The sequence below is a fragment of the Chlorocebus sabaeus genome, chromosome 14, assembly GCF_047675955.1.
Source record: "Chlorocebus sabaeus isolate Y175 chromosome 14, mChlSab1.0.hap1, whole genome shotgun sequence".
Taxonomy (NCBI): Eukaryota; Metazoa; Chordata; class Mammalia; order Primates; family Cercopithecidae; genus Chlorocebus; species Chlorocebus sabaeus.
The window spans coordinates 252,666-272,650 of NC_132917.1; the positions used below are offsets into that span (position 1 = coordinate 252,666).

Sequence of the window (19,985 nt, forward strand, 5' to 3'; positions counted from 1 at the left end):
TGTCCTTGCCTAATACCATCCTCTGGACACGTTGCCTCTGTGCTGTGCCCTCCTGTGCAGTGACGCACAGCCGCCTGGCCAGGACATCTGCACTCCTGACCAGTATCGTCAGGGTCCCAGGCAGTGCCAGGGGGAGGAGACATGTTTGATCCTTGACTCACTAGTGCCTGGAGGATGAGCTGCTGCCAGATGAAAGTGAGTAGTTTCCCCACTGTATCATGTGGAAGTGCCATGCTGTCTTCATAGGAAGAAAGTTTGCAAACTCAGTGAGTCTTGCTCTTGTTGGAATTACTCAGACATACAGAAAACTTAGGGGATTAAATATTAATAGATTGGATATTTGAACATGATATCCTTAAAACATAAAAAATTGGGAAGAAAAGGTCAAGTAATAAGCTGTAATTAGAAAACAGGATTAAATAAGAACACTTCAAAAGTTACACCCTGTTCTCTTCATTCAGTAATTGCTTTTAATTATCTCAAAGTCAAAATTTCTTACTCTTCTATTCCTTTATGTTTGGAAATAAAATCCTATAGTTTTTCTTTAATGTTTATAAATACACATCCTCAAACAAATCGTAGGACTCTTGACTATTCTGTCCTTATGGCTATACCCAGACAATACCATCTGCCGACAAGGGCTCATATGAATGGAGAAACATTGCTTTGCTGAATTCCGCTTTTTAAATTGGATCCAGTTAGATCTGTTTAAAATACATCTACATGTAAAATTTTGAGACTGCTTAGAAGTCTTAAGGTTCCTCCTAGTTTTGCATTTTCATGATTACAAAATCGCTTGGGAAATAATGGATACAACCTTATTTGGAATATTTCCCAGCAAATCAGGGCCTATCTGAAGAAATTATGTCACCAATATATAGTAGCCTCTACTTTTAAAAAATGCTAATTATCCCTTAGAGAAATTCTTAGGCTTCAAGTTTTCATTTGTTTATGACTTTTATATTCTGTGACCTTTTGCCAGTGTCATGGTCTCAGTAAATCTGAAGACACGAATTCCCAACAGTGAAACTGTTAGAGAGGTAGAGAGTCACTTTGAAGACTATTCATTATAACAAACACTTCATTTATTACTTGTGTTTATTTACAGTATTTACATATTGCACAATAGCTGGAATACTATTTTACATTTATTATACAAAGGACCAACAGAATTAGCCACAGATTTACACTCCACTGTTCCTAAAACATGACCAAAATTTTAATTTTTCATGCCATTCCAAATAATACTCTGAGAATTTAACAGTGAAAGTAATACGGAATATTAAATTATGTTATATGAAAATATACTTTAAGATTCTGCTTACGTTTCTAAAGAAACATTTTTTGTGATTTCACCTAATCAAGAAAATGAAATATTCTCTGTGTTTTATAGCACTACACATCAAACGTGGAGCATTCCTTTTGTGGTTGTTTTTAAAATAAGAGTGACAGATATCACTGTCGATACACTGATTTATCGAATATGTATCTGCAAACAGTGTCAACAACATACAAAACTCAAAGGACTTATGGAAGAGTCTGTCTGCAAAAATAAATCTCTTGTCCATGAGGGGATGTGTATAAAGATAGTTCTGTTTCCCTGTTGGTTTCCAAGGCACTTCTCATGGCTCCTGGTGTGCTGCTCCTGTACAGTCTGCTCACTGCTGAAAACAAATACATTGCGTTTGATATGACTATCCAGACTTCTTCCTGTGAATTCCAGACGACCTGTCACTTCAGTTAGGGGACACAACATGTTTATAAACAGGCAGTCTCAGAGTGCGTCTGTATGTCTCTGTGTTCCAAAAAGTGTAGTCTATTGTATTTTGAAAAATAACTTCTTTCTGCAGTTACTACATGGCTGCGATGCTAAAGCAATGAAAGTCATCACAGATACATGTGGATGCTTATTAAAGCTTGAAGAAGAGTGCTCAGTCTTACATGTGCTATCAGAATCCTCAGTAGTCCAGGCCACAGGATTTACCTGGCAGTTCTGCAACCTTAGTGTTCACAGAGTTGGTAAAGCTAATAATCAAGATTAGACAGTTGTTTCTAGCATTCTTTGTTGGAATATCTAAACCATTGGTATTCTGTTTATTTTTAAAAGAATGATAAACTTCAAGGTTACTAAGATGAGGCTGCATTTGGGAGAGTGCACTGGGCACTCACTACTCAGAACTCCTTTTCTTTGACAATATTCCAGAGCTCAGGCTTCTGATTGACTGACCTGGAAGTCCAACAATGAAGTGCGTCTGTGACTGTTAGGGAGGGTAGGTGGGGACGTTGTTCTCTTTGGCTGAAGAGGTCTATTAATGAGCTTCAGAATGCGGCAAATGGATTTGCTCTGAGATGAGGGCAGAGCCCTTCCTGCTAAACACCTGCTTTTCTCAGGCTCTGGGCCTTTCTTGACAAAGACAAGGTCATGGTTTGCAGTCTCGCCCTGCCGTCCTTGTGTGTCAGGACAGAAGTGTGTGTGGCAGGTTGTTAACCGGCAGAACCGGGACTGCGGGGCCTTCCTGATGCCACACCGTCGCACTAGTGTGGGCACCCTGGGATGCCTGCCCTGCCCTCTGGTGTCTCACTGAGGTCTGCAAAGCACAGAGAAACCCCGGACTGTATCTACACTGTGGTGACCAGCCAGGTAACAATTTGCTGTTGCCGTTTAAAACTTTTGGACTTTGAAGAAAGTATCTTTTAAAAAAAATAGAAGTTACGAAATTATAGTTAAGAGGGTATCAGTGTTTTAAACTATACCTATGTCTTGGCCAAAATGAACCCAGTTACAGCTGCGACACCTGTGGCCGTCAAGCAGGTGGCCTTTTGGGAACAGAAGCTTGTGAGCCTGGGCCTTGCCCTGCTACCTTTACCGCATCTCATCGTCAGTCAGGCTCTCATGTGGTTGTCCAGCGATGGGGAGAGTGATGTAAAGGGTGCTGGAGACGATCAAGGGGATTCCACCACAGCTTTTCTGCGGGGCATCACTGTGGCATTTGCAAAGCATGAAGCGCCATGCAGAGACCCATCCAGGAGCCTGAGTCCCACTGAAATGACCATGTCCTTCAGTGTAACTGCAGCTGCCTCCAGCAGCAGCCAGCAGAAGGGAGGCAGGGGTTGGCTAATGGACATGTAGACAGAGTAGCTCTTCCAGTGGCTAAAACAGTGGGGAACTGGCTCTCCTCACTTGTAAGTAAGTGGAAAACTTCCAAGGATGTCCCTGGCTCATCTCTGGGAACAACGGGATTTAATTATAAAGAAATACCTAAAAAAAAAAAACCTCATCTCCCCTGGCATATCACCTTGGGTGACAGGAATATACATCGGTTCACTGATTTAGAGAGAAGAAAGTCCGTGTGACATACAGGCAGTGGATGAGCAGCTCGAGAGAACTGGAAAGAGCAGGGACCTGGGGGGACATTACTACACAGCACTTCCCAGCTTTGCCTGGCATTGAAACCTTCACTGTCTCCAAAGAAAAAGTGCAGTGAAACTGCAAAACGCAGTCTCAACCCGCCATTACCCACCGGCCTGCCTCCCCCGTGCCATTTCTCTCATTAGCAGCAGTTTCTTCTACTGGGAAAGATGCTTCCTGCTGGTGTTGGGGTCATGCACACAACCCTGCTGCTGCTGCTACCTAAATATCCATAAGCACTGCTTCTCCACAGAGAGCACATCTGTATAGGAAAGAGCACTACCTACCCTCATCCATTTTACATGAGACAAACTAGAGTAACCACTAGAAAAATACTCCCTCTTCATGAATGTGCTCTGAACAGCTGTCGATGGGCAGGAAGCCTGTCTGGTGCTGGTGTAGCCAGCATCGGGCAGTGCCCACACATACAAGACATGTAGTAAGTATAAAATAGGTGAAATTACAGTGGCATCCTGCTGTCTAACGTGATTGAATTCTGTGGCATTTGTGTCAGGAAAATAAAACCTTACCCTTAAAAACATCCGCTGATGGTTGCTGTTACATGTTGCATATCAGCCCTCGAGGGGCCAAGGTACAAAGTTCACTTCATAAATGTGGTATGCATTTACGTTTTTACTATTAGAGGCTATAAAAAAAAACCATTGATAGAAACATTTAAAGAGGATAGCTGTTCTTTATGAGCTTACTGTCATGATAGACTACAACTCAAACATTTACCAGATGTGATCATTTGAATTTACATGGACAATGTTGGTCATCTACTCAACTTGTGTTAGTGAATGAATGAATGCCTCAAAGTAAACAGGGACAATTTTAGTCTGTTCCTGGCTTATGCGCTCAGTCATATGCTGAAACTGGCGGATTTGCTGTGTTTTAGAGCAGGACCCACTCAGTGCCCATGTGCCGTGCGGTGAGCAGTGAACAGCAGCTGCCTGGGCAGTGTCGACAGGCCAGTGGGGCAGCATTCAGCACTGAGATAAGAGTGTTGGACCTTCTCTACTTAGAATACGGCTACCTCAGCCAAAGAATGAGTGTTCCTAAACTCCCGTGAAGTTTTCATGTCCCAAGCGAGATTCCCGTCTTTGGTATGTGCTCCAGTGCACTTCTGTCCAAGCTTACCTTATCCTCCATGCACACTGGACTGACAGCCAACCGGGTAAGAAGCCTGGCGCATCTTTTATAGTCTATGGTGAAAAAAAATCACAGACCCTTGTCAGTTACGTAAAAAATAAATAAATCACTTTTTTTTTGCACGTATATCAGCTACTAAAGCCATTTATTTCTTTAAATATCTGAATTCCCTGGAAGCAATACGGAGTCTAATCTGCAGGCATGGGTTCTAAGTTGTTGACTTAATAATTTATGGTACTTCGAGGGCTTAAGCTTCAATGGCAGAAGTGGGATGATGTAAGGGGGGCTGCGGAGGGAGGAGGGACAGACACGAAGACTGCATGGCTGAGCTGGCTGCCCATTGCTTCTCTCAGAAATAGCTTCCTACGTGACAATCCTTCCATACCCTTGTGCTACTTCTGGGTCATGTGCAGGCTGAATCCCAACTTGAGTTGACCGTGGGACAAAGCCTTCTGCCTGTAATTCTAAAGAAAGTGGGTCAAAAGTCAGCAGAGCAGAGGCCTGGAGTGGATGGCGAGCAGAAGCAATGTGCCCATTTCTAAGCGGAGACTGATACTCCTTGGTATCGTACACAGTCTCCCATTCCACTATTCTGGCCATGCTGCCTGTAGAAACTGAGAAGGTGTAGTGGTCATGGCCATAAGGGAAAATATGTCCTCAGGGTGAAGATCTGTGGAAAGCTGAAATCGTTTGTAAATTATTACAATTTATTTCTCAAGAATAGAAAAATCTTATTAAAAGGAAGAATTTATACCCAACTGAAAATCTGAGTTGAACGGGTAGATTGACAATGATAAATGTATACAATATGTTAGATAAGTAGCCAGCTCTACTTCCAAAAATATGCCTCCTAAATACTTATGGCACATATTGTTAGGGATTTTTCAAACAAAATGTTTTTCAAAGGGAAAAAAGATGCCCAAACAGTGGCCCTGGGTCATCTGAACGCCTGGTTCTCTCTTTCACAAGCAGCATCATGCCTTTTAGAACGTAGCTTTCCTAAACAGATTCCACATCATGAATGCAGTGGATTGTGTGATTTCAATGGCTGATCTAATCAATGAATTGTAAAGACTTCCACTTGTGTCATGTCCAGGCTCCCAGCTGACCACGTGCTGCTTAACCCAGGTGTTTTCAGCAATGTCTTGCAAACCTTCATGTGCAGACCAATCATCTGGGGATCTTACTAAAATGCAGATTTTGTTCAACAAGTCTAGATGGGACTGACTTCTGCATTCCCAGCAAGCTCCCCATAGGACCACACTTTGAGAAGGCACTAACTTCCTTCAGGTCTGATATTCCAGGATCCCAAGGACTTTCTTTTATATGGCCTAACGCAGTAAAGAAGTGGTCCAACTTCAGCTCTCCAGTTCTTTATGGGCTAAGAAGAGGCAGAAAGCAGCAAAGTAGCCTCCCGTCTCAAGGCCCAGATCTCTCCGCCTTCTCCCTCTCCATGGCCCAGGCTGAGCTGTGATCAGGAGCTTAGTATAAAGCCGAGTTGCTGTGAGCAAAAGGAGGTATCAAATGGGGGCGCAGCTTGATGCCCTGGAAAAAGGCCTGCAGAGTCAACCATGAGATCTGTGCCTTAGCTTTGCTGATATCTGACAGCACAAAAGCAATTCCTCATCCATAAATGAAGAGATGAGATTGAATGACTCAGAGGTCACTTCCAAATTTGGAATCTGTGATCCTATTACTGTAAGGAAATATGTAATATAAAATATATGCACATCAAAACAATACAAATGATAAAATTTTCTGGCCGCAAGAGCCACATTAATGATTCCCAAACAGGTGATTACATTCCAAAAGAAGAAAACAGTACTAGTGTGCCAGGTCCACATGGAAGGGTGCGGCCCAGCACCAAGAATATGAAAACGAAACTCTTCAGGAAGTGTGTGCTGCTGGCCTTGGCGTGAGGATGGTGTCGCTAAAGCCATGGTCAGAGGGGCTGAGGCTGCGTTCCATGTGTCTTCATGCTGTTGGTGCGAATGCCAAGCATGCATGTGCCTTAGCCTTGTCCAAAATGTGCTGGTGATGCTACTTCAGTGGGCTGAGGCTCACTGGCATGCACCTGGCACACAGAAGAAGCCCTATACATGATGGTTATTATTATTCGAAGTAATTTTGCTGCCTAAACAAAGAAAAACACTTATACTTTGTGTAAATTGACTTTTTGTTTGTTTTTGGAGGGGGAAGGCAGGACAGCAAGTCTGGTCTGCTGCCTGGTCCGGCTGGAGAGCCCTGATGACAGCAGTTAGCAGGATGCCTAGTGTGTCTGCGTGACTTTTCTGTAAGCCTTAAATGAAATGAAAGTTGGAGTCTGAATTTAAAAAAAAAAATGGGTTAGGGCCCTATCACTGTAGCTAATAAAGCTTCAGTGAAGAGAACAAGGAGCTGCTTTTGGAGAAATAAAATGTTTTGTTATGAATAAATAGCCAGAAGCAGGTTAGGAAGACTGAAAAGAAACAGGAGAGAAAGCTACTGCTGAGAGCTAGGTTGATAAGGGCAACTCTGCATTTCTGAAGGAGTGATGGAGCCAGCCAGAGAAACACTTTTGAAATCACAATGAAATTCTTGGATGATGAGGTTATAATTACTGATGGGAAGAAAAAGTCTGCTCAGAGCAGTGGAGATGATCCAGGTCAATCTTATTCTTGGAGTCATTTTAGCAACTCATTCTTAACATCTGTTTGACTGCCATAGTAGAGTACGCACAAACATGGGCATTGGAGGAGAATTAACAACAGAAGGAGAATCGGAGTTCAGCCCATCCCAAGAGCCTATTATTCCAGTGACTGTAAATAATTTCCAGTTTGGCGTTAGCTGATGCAGAAGTTAGTTATCTTCTGCAATGGTCTGGCCATCTTGGCCCCTAACTCCATAGTGAGGAAGGAATAGGCAAATTTGAGCTAAGAAGGCAGGGGCCTATATGAGGAAATGGAAAGAGGTGGGAACCGCTGCCTGCACTGCACTTGCATTTTATAAAAATTCAATGCTGTTACTTACATGCAGGAATGGTGCAGTCTCTGGTGTTGTGATAAAGTCTATGGAAGTGTTTGCTGCACTTTGGACTAAAATAAAGAGGGCCTGGAACATGGAAGAAGAAACAGATCATGAAGACTCACAGGTACAAAGGAACTCTGGGTGAGGTGAGGAACGAGGAGGAAACTTACCTGTAAGGTGTTTTAGAAACTTGTCCTTCATCCTCAGATCTCGAGGAACAATTTCTGTTTCAGGGAAAAGAAAGTAGTATATTACCTGAAGGAAGCATTTTTTAAAAATGTGATCTTAAGTGGATGTTGAAGAGAACTGGAAACTCCACATTAGCCAAGTTGCTTTACACAAAATAAAAAAGGCTGGGGCCCTGGATTGCAACACACGACAGTGAAGAAGACTCAGTCAGTATCAGGGACATTTACTTTCCTTGAGATAACAGTAACTACTCCTGAAACTGCAGGATTATGTCTGCTCTCTACCCCATGGGATGCAGACAGAGACCACGAAGTTATAGAGGTAAGAAAACGTGTTTTTTTCTCTCTCTCTTTTAAACATTTACCTTCCAGTGAATAAGTCACTTTTAGGCACTTTAATTTTGAGGACCTTGGGAATCAAATCCCACAACATTTCAGAGTTTTTAGAGAACACTTGACCCATCAAAAAAAAAATGGGTTATAGAATATTAATTTTTCTAGATAAATATTTAGAATAAGGATTAAAAGACCACGGTTCAGTGAGGTGTGAATTAGTGGGAATATGCATAAACCTGGTTTGTAGGGTAGGAATCCTAGGGAAAGACTCAGTCAGGCAAACTTCCACCACCAGGGTTCTCCGCAGACAGTGGGTGGGGAGAACCCTGCGGGTGTTCTTGAGTTCAGCTTTGTTTTTGCGTGTTTACAGCCCTCTCCATCTTCACTCCGCCGTTCAGGGCTCCTGGCTGAGCCCCGGCTGTGTGAAGTCAGGCCCTCCCTCGCAGGGCATCCCCTAGTGAGAGTCTTCATTCACTCCTAGCTTGACGCGGCCCGGGTAAAGCTGACCTTATCATATTTGACCTGATTGTGTCACAAAAGCATTAGAAGCTTTCATGCTTTCCTGGGAAATTCCCCGTGGGCCGCCACTCTGGGCAGGGCCACCAAGGAGCTTGGATGCTTCCTTCTCAGTTGGGAACGCTTTGCTGGAAATGCTTCCATTTCCAAAGTGACGGGTGACAGTTCCGTGCGGAAAGCACCAACCCGCACAGCAGCTCACGCGCGCCAGGAGGAGACCGGGCGCTTCTCTGCCAGGCCTCATGCGCGGACCTATTGCTGCTATTTTCTTTTTCTTAAAAAAAAAAAAAAAAAGGAATTCTGCTGTTCAATGGTCAAAATTGATGTCTCTTTTTGAAACGTGTGTCTCAAAGACAATTCTATTTCCCAGCAGCCCCGGCCCTCGGGCGCGCTCGGCCCCACTCACCCACTCGCTGCTCCGGCGAAGGCCCCAGCCCCGCCGCCTCCGCGCGGCCCAGGGCGCAGTCCCGCCCGAGGAGCTGCAGGCCCTTGTGCTCCGCCGAGTGGTGCTTCCGCAGCTCCTGGACGAGCTCCGCCACCAGCCGCAGCAGCGCCTGCCCGTCCGCCGGCTCCCGGGGCTCCGCGCCCCCCCGGCCGCGCCCCGCCGCCCCCAGCACCAGCAGCAGCCCCAGGAGGAGGGGGCGCCCGGGTCCGCGCATCGTGCGCTCGGGGCCGCGGGGCTGGGAGACTCCGACACGCGCCGGGAGCTGGGCTCGCTGCGGGAGAAGGGGCGCGGGGGGCCGGAGAGAAAGTCAGCGGGGGAGGGGGACGGAGTGCGGGGCGGCGGGGGGAGGGGAGGCGGGAGGAGCCGCTGGCGCTGGACCCGGTCCCGCACCTCCGCGGACCCCGAGGAACGAGCCGGCAGGTGAGGGGGCCGCGGTCTCCTCGACGATCCCGCCCGAGGTCCCGCCCACGGGGAGCGACCGCCGCCGGTGCCGAAAGGAGCCCCCGGAACCCGCCCGCCCGCCCGGCCCCTCCTAACTTTCGCCCGAAAGGCCGCGTCCGCCGAGCGCGCTGCGCCTGGCGCGGGCACAACTTTCTTTCCCCTTCGGAAGCCGCGGGTGCCAGGCAGCTCCCCGGCCGCGGGCGGACCTCGGAGGGGCCGCGCCCCCGCGCCCACCTCTCTCCAAGAACGCGGCGCCGCGCGCCGGGCCCGGCGGCAGCGCTCAAGTTTCCAGCGTTGCCTTTGTGCGGTGGTCGCCGGCGGGCGCCGAGTCCCCGAAGCCCACGGAGGAGGCCGGGTGCGGACCCTCGCGCTGGCCCCGGCCGCGCCACGTGCTGGAAGCCCCTCGCCTCCGGGCCGCTGCGCCCGCCCGCACCTGCCCCGCGCCCCCGGGAGCCACCTGCGCGTCGGGGCCGGGCCGGTTACCTGGAGCCGCGGGAGCCGCCGCCGTCTGTGCGCACGTCTGTCCCCGCGCCCCGAGCTGCGCCACTACTCCATGCCCGGCGGGCGGAGCGCACGGGACGCGGGGACGCGGGGACTCGGCCGCTCCGAGCGCTGGACCCGCGGCCGCCCTGGGGTGCGCCGGCTCCGACTCCCGCCTCGGACCTCGGGGCGCTTCTTATCCCCGCGCCCGCCGACGTCAGGCGGGTCCCCGAGGGCTCCGAGCGGGGCTTTAATTAGAAGCCGCTGAAGTGTTCGTACCCCCATGCGGATCTTCGTCAGTACCCCCGCCTCACCTCGCTCTCGCCTCCCCCCGTCTCCCGCCCCCTCCCAATCCGCCCCCGCCCCCGCCCGGTCCCCCCACCCGCATCTCCACCGCGTCTCCCCCGCGCCCGCGCCCCGGCTCCCGCGCCCCTTTCCTCCCCACCTTCCCCGTCTCCCGTCTCCTCTCCTCCCCACCTTCCCCCACTCCCCGTCTCCTCCTCTTCCCCCCCTCCTCCCCCCGCCCCTCCCCCAGCCTGTTTCCCTCCGTTCCTGTCACTTGTGACAGGATGAGAAGAAACGCCTTTACCAGGAACTCGGTTCTGTTTTTGTCTCAATGTAGATCTTGGGCTATTAAAAAGGGAGCTGCCCGATTGCTTCGACATTTAATAAGTCAATTAGAGTCCATCCGTTTTGGAGGGATCCGCTCTCGGGACCCCGAGGGGTCTGCCCCGCCCGAGCTCAGTCCCCAGGTTCGGGTCCCCAAGCCCGGGTCCCCGCAGCGGGGTGGCCAGGAGGCAGGAGCTTGGCGAGCGGGGCGGGCTTGCACCGCCTCCCCAGACCCCCGCGACAGGACCAGTGAAGGTCCCTCCCCCGCAGGGCCCGCGCCGCCTGCGCGCTCCTCTGCGCTGGACCCTCGGCCGGCGGGTACCTCGCGCCCCGGCGGGGAAAGCCCGCAGGAGGGCACTTGCCTCCCGGGCTCGTCTTTAAGAAAGTTTGGCTCTTTGGCTGAAGCCCGGCACATCTGTGAAAGTTCAGCAATTCGCCTCTTTTGTTTTATTCTTGTAAAATGTATTATCCATCAGTTGCGCACTTTCCCATTCAATTGGTGCTTTCTGGGCAAGAGCTGGACGTCTTCCAAGTCCGCGATCTGGTTGGGAAAGGTGTTCTGAGTGCAATCAGGGAGGCGGAGTGGGCGAGAATTAAAGGCCTGCCCCAGGATCGCGGCCGTCGCAGGACCGCGGCGGGAAGATGCTGGCCCAGGCGCACGTGCGCGCGGGCGGTGCGGGCTGGAGGCTGCGCGCCCCGGTCCCCTGAGCTCTCGGCGAGGCCCCGTCTACGCCCATCTCCGCGTCCTTTCTCTCTCCCTGCACCGGGTCTGTTTCCTTAGGAGGAGAAAGTGTCCGGCAGAACTGGGCAAGGAGGCAGCGTGGAGAGGGAAGATACGAAACGTGCCTGTTCAGGACCCCGCCCCACGCCGTTGGGATGTGCGTTCTCTCCGCTCCCTGTAAAAACAGATGGTTGGATTTCACAGCGAGGCTTTTCTTCTGTTTCTTTTTGCAAGCAACATGACTGAAATGTGAACATTTCTGCTAAAATACACTCAGAAAAAAAGTAAAATTTTATGTCAAACAGACCTTAGGCACTTGAAAGGAGGCATTTTTCCTTTCTCCCTTTCCCTTTAGACACTTGAGTTCCTCTGGCGAGAGCGACGCCTGGCGATGGAACCGGCCCTTCCCGGCCCTGCTCCCTGTCCTGCTCGCAGGGCCCACCTCGCAGCTGGTGGACACCGCAGTTCGCAGAAAAATAGAACCATGAGAAGATTTCACTGTTGTAAAATAGCATGGTGTAAGACAGTTTTTCAAAAAATCGTTGTATGGTAAAAAGAAGAAAACACATTTTCACGTATTATTTTAAATTTACGTAGACTCTATTAGAATAGTATTTTATACAATCAAAAGCTAAATTTCTTCTATAAAATACCAGTAGGATCTATTCCCCCCCCCAACACACACACAAATTCTACCTACCGAGAAAGCCTTGCTAGTAATTAATATTATCTCTTTTCTTTTGCAGTTTTTATTGGGACAAATGGATTCCTTGAACGAGCCCTTTCTACCATCCAAGTGTGGGCCAAGACTTTTGCCCAGCTCAGCAGAGGTTTGGTGGATAATCAACAGCAGCAGAGCTGATGCTTGGTTGGTCTTTGGATTAATGAGATCTTACAATTAAGAGTCAGGCAATTTATGTGTTCATTTGTTTTTACAAAGTTCCGTGCTAAAATTATCTAGGTGCTGCTCATTTTATATTACAGAAACAAATTTTACAGATTTTAACAAACTTAGAGTGTACCACTGATTTGTTCATCTTTATTGAACTTTTAAGTTAATGGTATTGTCAAGATGAACCCCTTGGAATTCTCCAGTCACCAGAAATACGTGTGCAGTCATCCCTTGGTATAGCGTGAGACTAGTTCCAGCAGATACCGAAATCCAGGCACATTCACGTCCCACGATGGGGCCTGTGGAACACGCAAATACGGAAAGTTGCCCTCCCTCTGCGTGCGTTTCGCATCCTCCAGCTGCTGTGTTTTCGACCCACGTTTGAAAAAACAATCTGTAAGTGGACCCCTTCAAACCCGTGTTGTTCAAGAATCAACTGTGTTGTGTCAGTACAGTCTGATCTGCTAAATCCATTGGCTATGCCGGTTAGTGCAAAGTAAAGCACCCCAGTGCAGATGAACATATGAAGCTGTATTTAACAAATCACTTAGTCTCTCCTCTACTTTTTGTGTAAAATGAGGTGATTGGGCTAGTTGGTCTCCAAACTCTAAAATTACATAATACTAAGATTATTACCAAAACAAGTCTTAAAACAAGATGCCGTGATCCCTACAAAAAGCTGAAGATAATTCACTTGAGATCATCACTATGAGTTTCACCATCTATTTGCAGACAAGAAGAGGTGATATATTTATATAAAATCATTTAATTCCTTCCTTTAGAACGTGAACAACATTCTACTGTCAAGGGTCCAGGAAGCCAAAAAGAAAAGAGGCAAAATTAGCAACAAACTATATTCTAGAATTACTGGAAAAAAATTTTTTTCTAGATTTGATTTAGTTGGTTATCTTTTTGAGAAAACTGTGTTGGATCATAGGAAGAAAACCGAGCAGAGAAAAAAAAACAAACCTGTATTTAATGTACTCTAAGAGTACTACGTATAGGTCATGAGATGGGTGAGTTATTTTTTTCAATTCATAAACAGGTTAAAGTTCTGATGTTTTGTTTTGTTTTGTTTTGTTTTGTTTGCGACTGAGTCTCGCTGTCTCCCAGGCTGGAGTGCAGTGGCGCCATCTCGGCTCACTGCAAGCTCCGCCTCCCGGGTTCACATCATTCTCCTGCCTCAGCCTCCGGAGTAGCTGGGACTACAGGCGCCCGCCACCATGCCCAGCTAATATTTTTGTATTTTTAGTTGAGATGGGGTCTCACCGTGTTAGCCAGGATGGTCTCAATCTCCTGACCTCATGATCCGCCTGCCTCAGCCTCCCAAAAAGTTCTGATGTTTTGACTGCAGTCATTTTTTTCTTCATCCAGAGGGTATGTATTTAATTTTAGATGAATATTAGCTGCCTTCAAAGACTTCTAAAATACGTATGTATTAACCACATACTTTAAAATGAATTGTTATATTTTTCAATCATTATGTCAATCATTTAACAATCTAATGAAGTTCGTATTGTAGAATAAAATAATCACCTTTCATAAAGGATAGCATCATGTACTATAAGCAAATATTGCTTACTCTTTAATATTTACCAATTCTGGTTTTTTTTCAAGCTATCAAAATGCTATTAGTATGCTAGGCACGTACTAAACAGTGTTTAAAGCATTTAGGAAGACAAGCTTTCTAACAGGATTAATTTTCCTAGTATAAATGTAATAAATATAGACTCTTATAAGTGAAAATGTATGCATGATATCTGCTGCTTTATTCTAGATCGATGAAGTACAGCATTCTATGTAACGCTTCTCCCCTTCTAGGGAGGAAGAAGATGATTCCAAAAACATGGTCATCTACCGCCATCCCATTCTTCGACACCGCTTTTGCATCTGCAAATGCACGCTGCTATGCAGAAATCAGGTGAGAGTTTTATTTAAAGGGTTGGGTTAAGATAGCATGGCTGATTTGCTTTTTTAAAAAATTTATTGTTCCATGGCCAAGATAAAGAAGACTTTTCATGGGGAAAGGCTTAAAGGTATGGACTTTACCTTGTTCCTTCAAACTGAATTTTAATTATAAAATCTAAAAACACTGTGATGCTTACTTGCCATTTGGAGGCACCAATCTGACATCTTTTGATGGAAGCAGTAAGAATAAATTTGAAAGAACACACCCATCATCAACATATTAAAAAAAAAAACCCTTTTTATTTGGTATAAAGGCTACATCAACAGTCAAACTCATCCATGACAATATTTCAACAAACTATATTCATAGATGCTGAGTAACAACAATGATATATCTGCATTCCATCTGTTTTCTGCAGGAAAGCAAATATCCTGATCAGAAGTGACACACACAATGATCTAGGTTCATCGCAGACACATCCAAAGTGTCATAAAGGAACCACCTACCAAAGTATGTTTTTGTTTGTTTCTAGGATAAGCTAACCATGGTGATGGGGGTGCCTCCTGGATAGAGGGAACTGCATCTGCAAACTCCCGAGGAGGAGGCACCAGAACCTCTTGGATCTGCTGGGAAGATGGGGCTGTAGGAAGGGGGTGGGAGGAACAGATGGAGAGTCACCTCCCCTGAACTCCACTTTCTTTCAAGAACACAGCACAGCAGAGTGCAAAGGATGTGGGCTTCAAAGTCACAGAAATGGGCTCAGGTTCTGATTCCTGCTCACATATGTGTGAACTTGGGCAAGACAACTTCTTTGAGCCCAGTTTCTTCATGTCTAAAATGACAGGAGTATGTACAACCTCAGAGGTTTTATAAACATTAAATAAGGTAAAATATGTTAACTTTTTAGTGTAGTTTAAATGTCTTGTAACTGATCAATTATTGCTATTACTGCCTTTCAGAGTGTCTGCTGTCATAATGGTCTATTTTTTTCCTATATTTTATCCCTTACAGTATGGCATGAAAGAGAGCATTATCCAATCCTGGAGAATGTCTGGGGCATCAGAATTTGGTGACTTGTTCACAGCTGCATAGAGAATCTATAGTTAGAAGTGGACTGAAATATCCTGAATTAGTAAGTTTCCATGTGACCAGCACTCAGAACAGTGGGTGAGGGCTCAGTCCAGTGGAGTCGGATTCAGACCCGTGCCCCTGCTGCTGCCTGAGGCATGGTACCTGTGCTGTTAGGATGGTATATAAGTGTGGCTGGCTGGGATATACTAGTTAAGAACAGTGTATGTTTTGCTCACCTGACCCTTCCCTAAAACCATGGGGACATTTCAAGACTGCTTTCTCTGATATTTTTGCCACTATTATAATGCAGTCCATTAGGCAGAGTGCTTGAGACACTGTCTTAGTCCATGTGTGCTCCTAGAACAATATATCATACACAGGTAGCTTATAAACAACAGGAACATATTCCTCAGTTCTGGAGGCTGGAAGTCCAATATCAAGGCAGACTGGGTGTTTGGTGAGGGCCCGCCCTCCTCATAGATGGCACTTTCTCACCGAGTCCTCACGTGGGGCCCGCCCTCCTCACCCATGGCGCTTTCTCATTGAGTCCTCACGTAGGGCCCATTCTCCTCATAGATGGCGCTTTCTCACCGAGTCCTCCCTGGAAGCCCATTCTCCTCATAGATGGCGCTTTCTCACCGAGTCCTCACGGGGGGCCCGCCCTCCTCACCCATGGCGCTTTCTCACCGAGTCCTCACGTGGGGCCCATTCTCCTCACCCATGGCGCTTTCTCACCAAGTCCTCACGTAGGGCCTGCTTTCTTCATCGATGGCTCTTTCTCACCGAGTCCTCACTTGGTGGAAGGTGCAAGGGAGCTCTCTGGGTTCCCTTTTTTAAGGACACTAATCCCATTAATCAGGCTCCACCCTCAGGACCCCATTACCTCCTAAAGGCCCCACCTCCTGACACCATCAGTCTTGGGATTAGGTTTTAGCACAAGCACTTTGGGGAGACACAGACACTGAGACCACAGCAGATAGGCAGCACCAGTATAACGCAGGCCAGTTGCTGGTCCCAGGAGAAACTGGAGGCAGAGATGCCCAACCTTTTGGCTTCCCTGGGCCACACTGGAAGAAGAAAAATTGTCTTGGGCCCCATGTAAAATACACTAACACTAACAATAGCTGATAAGATTTTTTAAAAATCACCAAAGAAATACCATGTTTTAAGAAAGTTTACAAATTCCTGTTGGGTGCATTCAAAGCTGTCCTGGGCTGCATGTGACCGGCGGGCCACAGGTTGGACATGCTTGGAAATGGACATCAAACAGAAACAGTCTGCACCTCCAGGAAGGAAGGGAGAATTCGTGCTAAGAAGCTTTGATTCACTCACACATCCCATGGCCATTGCTTGGGTCCTCAGGTGCTCAGGGAACAGAGGGAGAAACTCTGTCCACAAGAAACCGGCATTGTTTGGTGCAGTGTGTCCCATGTGTTGTGTGCTCCTGGAGACTGGGCTGAGTGTAGGGTGGGGGCCACTCCCTTGAGGCTGGTTTATGGATGAAGGGGGCAGGGAAGGCACATGTAAGTAGCCAAGGTGCTGGGTCCCAGCGTGCTTGGAATGTGTGAGGGGCCCTTCTGGAGCAGAGTGTAGGAGAGACAAGGGGAGAAGAGGCCGTTCTCAATGCCACTTGCAGTACTCCGAACTCCGTCCTGCAGGCGGTGGGAAATGATTGACAAGCCTTGAGCAGGGGACCAACGTGATCAGATCTGTGTTTTATGGAAGTGGCTATGGATGATGGACAAAAAGAGTTTGGGGCCGTGGGTAGACAGACCAGTCCTGCCTGCCTCTGCCCACCCTCCCCAGTGGGCAGACAGGCAAGCCAGGGGCTTTCTGACCTTCCCTCCTTCTGTCAGATGCTGTTGCTAAGCAGAGAGATGAGAAGTGTCCCCCACGTCCAGCACTGCACCAGGTCCCGCAGGTGTGACGGTCCCTCCTGCATGGTTTTCTTGCTTCAGAAGGTAAACACCAGCAAACAGATAACTATATGAAACAGTAGGAAGTTATAAAAAGAGCATGGAAGAAAGAGGGAAGAAGGAGAGAGACAAATGCTGAGATAGAGATAAGATGGTGAGGGCAGAGGGGACCTGCATCTGATAAGGTGGTTGTAGAATCATCTCTGAGGACATGGTATTTGAATCGAAACCTCAGCATGGACGCAGCCAAATTTGTAGTTGATGCAGGCGAAAAAAGGAGGAGGCTCAGAACTGGGGCATGGAGATGAGGATGGAGAGTAGAGAAAGTCTTGGCTTCCTAAGAGAATCGTCTTTTATAGAAATCACCTGTTTCACCTGACATTGGCATTCCCAGTATGAACATTTCTGTAAGAGCATTTAAAAGTACCGTTGAAAACATAGCCTTGAGCTTGGGACCATGTGCAGCCTCCAAAAGTTAATTCTTCCCAGCAAAAACTGACCACGTGCCAGCCACATCCTGAGCATAGTTTTAGGCGGAGCAGGCACTGTGGTGAGCAAAGTAAGTTCCTATTACTTGGCTTATTGAAGATGTAACTTTTACCTACGTGAAAAAAGAAACACAATTTATAAAAACAGACACAATACAAAATAAAGCTTTGAATATGAGCACAACACCCTATTCTGCTTTGTCTGGGAGCTGAGAATGACACTTGTTAAGCCAGACATTTTTTGTTGCTACACATGTGAACGGGAGGGCATCTCAGAGGTGACGCCGTGCTGACAGCCGGTGTGATTCCCTCACAATGTGCAAGTACTGGGCATTTCAGAGGTGGCCATGTGCTGACAACCAGGTGTGCTGCCCTCACCATGTAAAAGCACTGGGCATCTCAGGGGTGACCTTGTGTTTACAACCAGGTGAACTCTCCTCGCTGTGCGCAGTTAGGCACTGGGCATCTCAGGGCTGACCCTGTCCTGATCACCAGGTATGCTGTCCTCACTGTGCACAGGTTGGGGCTGGACACAGCAGGGACCCAGGTGTGTGCAAGGTGCAGTGTTTGTGCTTTGGGAAGGACCTGCAGATACATCCAGTTCCTCATTCCTGTCCTCAGAAACGCACTGGGGCACAGTGGCAGTGGGACAAAAACCTGCTGTGATGTGAACCTCAGGGTGACTCAAAACCTGATCATGCTCCATGTTCTGTTAGGCTGCTGTCAATAAATGAACAATTTCTCATAGATGTCTTTGGATATTTTTATGTCTGTACCTCCTCTTTCGGCAATGAATTCCATAAGTTTACTCTTCACAATATCAATTACTTTCTTCAATTTGTCCTTAGTATAAATCAGACATGTTTAAACATGACTCTGAGGTTTTCTCTTTGTCCTTATGGGCTGGGAGTTGACACCTTCAAAGTAAAGAAGGAGACTTTTGTTTTCTCTCAGAATGAATGCATGTACTATTTTATTTTTAATTGTGATAAAACATATGTAACATAAAACTTACCATTTTAACCATTTTAAGAGTGCAGCCCCGTGGCATCGGGTAAATTCACAATTTTGTACAACCATCATCATCACTGTTCAATTCCAGAACTTTTCATCATCCTGACCAGAATCTCTGGACCTGTTAAACACTAGCTCATCATTTCTCTCTTCCCCAAAACTCTGGCAAAAGCAACTCTAGTTTTTGCTTCCATGGATTTTTTAAATTGACATGTAATAATTATGCATATTTATGGGGTACAGTGTGATATATTGTTGCATGTGTACCATGTGTAACCATCAAATCAGTCTAATTAGCATATCCATCACCTCAGTTCTCATTTCTTTGTGTTGAGAGCATTCAAAATCCTCTCTTCTGCTGCTTGAAAACATAGTCAATTACCCTCTGAGGAGATGAGAACTTCTTCCTTTGTAATTGTAGGTTTGTTCGTGTTAACAAAGCTCCCCCCACCAGCACCCCACTCCCTCACTGTCTCCTGTAACCACTGTGCTATTCTCCACGTCTGTGAGCTCTTCTTTAGCTTCCACATGTAAGTGAGGCCATGCGGTGTTTTTCTTTCTACGTCTGGCTTATTTCACTTAGCACGATGTCCTCCAGGTTCACCCATGTTGTTGCAAATGACATGATTTTCTTCTTTTTAAGGCTGAGTAGTATTCCAGTGTGTATTTTGCCACATTTCCTCTGTATTCACCTGCTGTTGCTGTCAACTTGGATTGAATCTGCATTGTGGCTGTTGTGAATAGTGCTGCAATAATTGGGCGGTGCAGACATCCCTTCCATATCGAGATTTCCCTCCCCTTTGATAAACATTCAGTGGGAGGTTTGTTGGACCATATAGAGGTTCTGTTCTCAGTTTTAGCTTTTAAGTGGCTGTACCAGTTTACACTCCCATCAGTCGTGTGTAAGAGTTAAGGAAAGGCTTTGAGTCAGAGGAGACCAGGCAGGGCAGCTGATTTTGAATCCTACTCCGACACTCACTGTGGCCACAGCCAGTCCCTGCGGCTCTGGGCTTTTAATCTCCTCATGAGCAAAGTGGGGCTGCTTTCCCTTTCTTTTTAGTGTGTAGGTCTTTTTAAAGGATTGAATCAATTAGTAAATATAATTGTCTGTATAAACTAAGCAGCTGGCTCTGTTATTTTTTTCATGCTGTTCATAATTTAGTTGACTTTGACCAAATACACTCCTGGTTTTCCTTTCAGAATCCCATGTTTCAGGGACTGTGTTTATGTGGTAACATTTTGGGTTTTTGTTGTCTTAGAACCTGTCATGGTGAAGTAGTGATTACAACTTCATTCAGAGTGTCACAATGCATGTGCCACCCTCGTTCTGACTCAGGAATTTGGGTCCCATTTAGTTGTCATCTCTGCTTTCACAGAACCTGGGGCCCCCTT

General features: G+C 46.8%; 1 protein-coding gene and 1 long non-coding RNA gene across 12 annotated transcripts; one reads left to right on the forward strand and one right to left on the reverse strand.

The window, feature by feature from the left end:
- Nucleotides 1–1,063: 1,063 nt before the first annotated feature.
- On the reverse strand, nt 1,064–10,087 carry ALKAL2 (ALK and LTK ligand 2). Of its 2 annotated transcripts, none has more exons than XM_007971658.3 (6): nt 9,977–10,087; nt 9,014–9,323; nt 7,738–7,791; nt 7,571–7,651; nt 4,550–4,614; nt 1,064–1,661 (listed from the first exon to the last, which is right to left on the reverse strand). In XM_007971658.3, the coding sequence occupies exons 2-6, from the start codon at nt 9,264–9,266 to the stop codon at nt 1,659–1,661; spliced, it is 456 nt and encodes a 151-aa protein (XP_007969849.1). In that variant the 5' UTR covers nt 9,267–9,323; nt 9,977–10,087; the 3' UTR covers nt 1,064–1,658. The 2 variants fall into 2 exon arrangements, with proteins under 2 accessions (XP_007969849.1, XP_007969848.1); XM_007971657.3 differs by having other exon boundaries at nt 1,064–1,664.
- A 287-nt stretch (nt 10,088–10,374) lies between these two features.
- On the forward strand, nt 10,375–19,578 carry LOC119627165 (uncharacterized). 10 transcript variants are annotated; one of them, XR_005243201.2, is made up of 4 exons: nt 10,375–11,821; nt 12,050–14,116; nt 14,637–17,136; nt 18,099–19,578. It is a non-coding gene; the product is annotated as an uncharacterized lncRNA (long non-coding RNA). The 10 variants fall into 10 exon arrangements; XR_012095159.1 differs by having other exon boundaries at nt 14,637–16,537; nt 17,032–19,578; XR_012095160.1 differs by adding an exon at nt 14,523–14,614 and having other exon boundaries at nt 10,378–11,821; nt 14,810–19,578.
- Nucleotides 19,579–19,985: the final 407 nt, after the last annotated feature.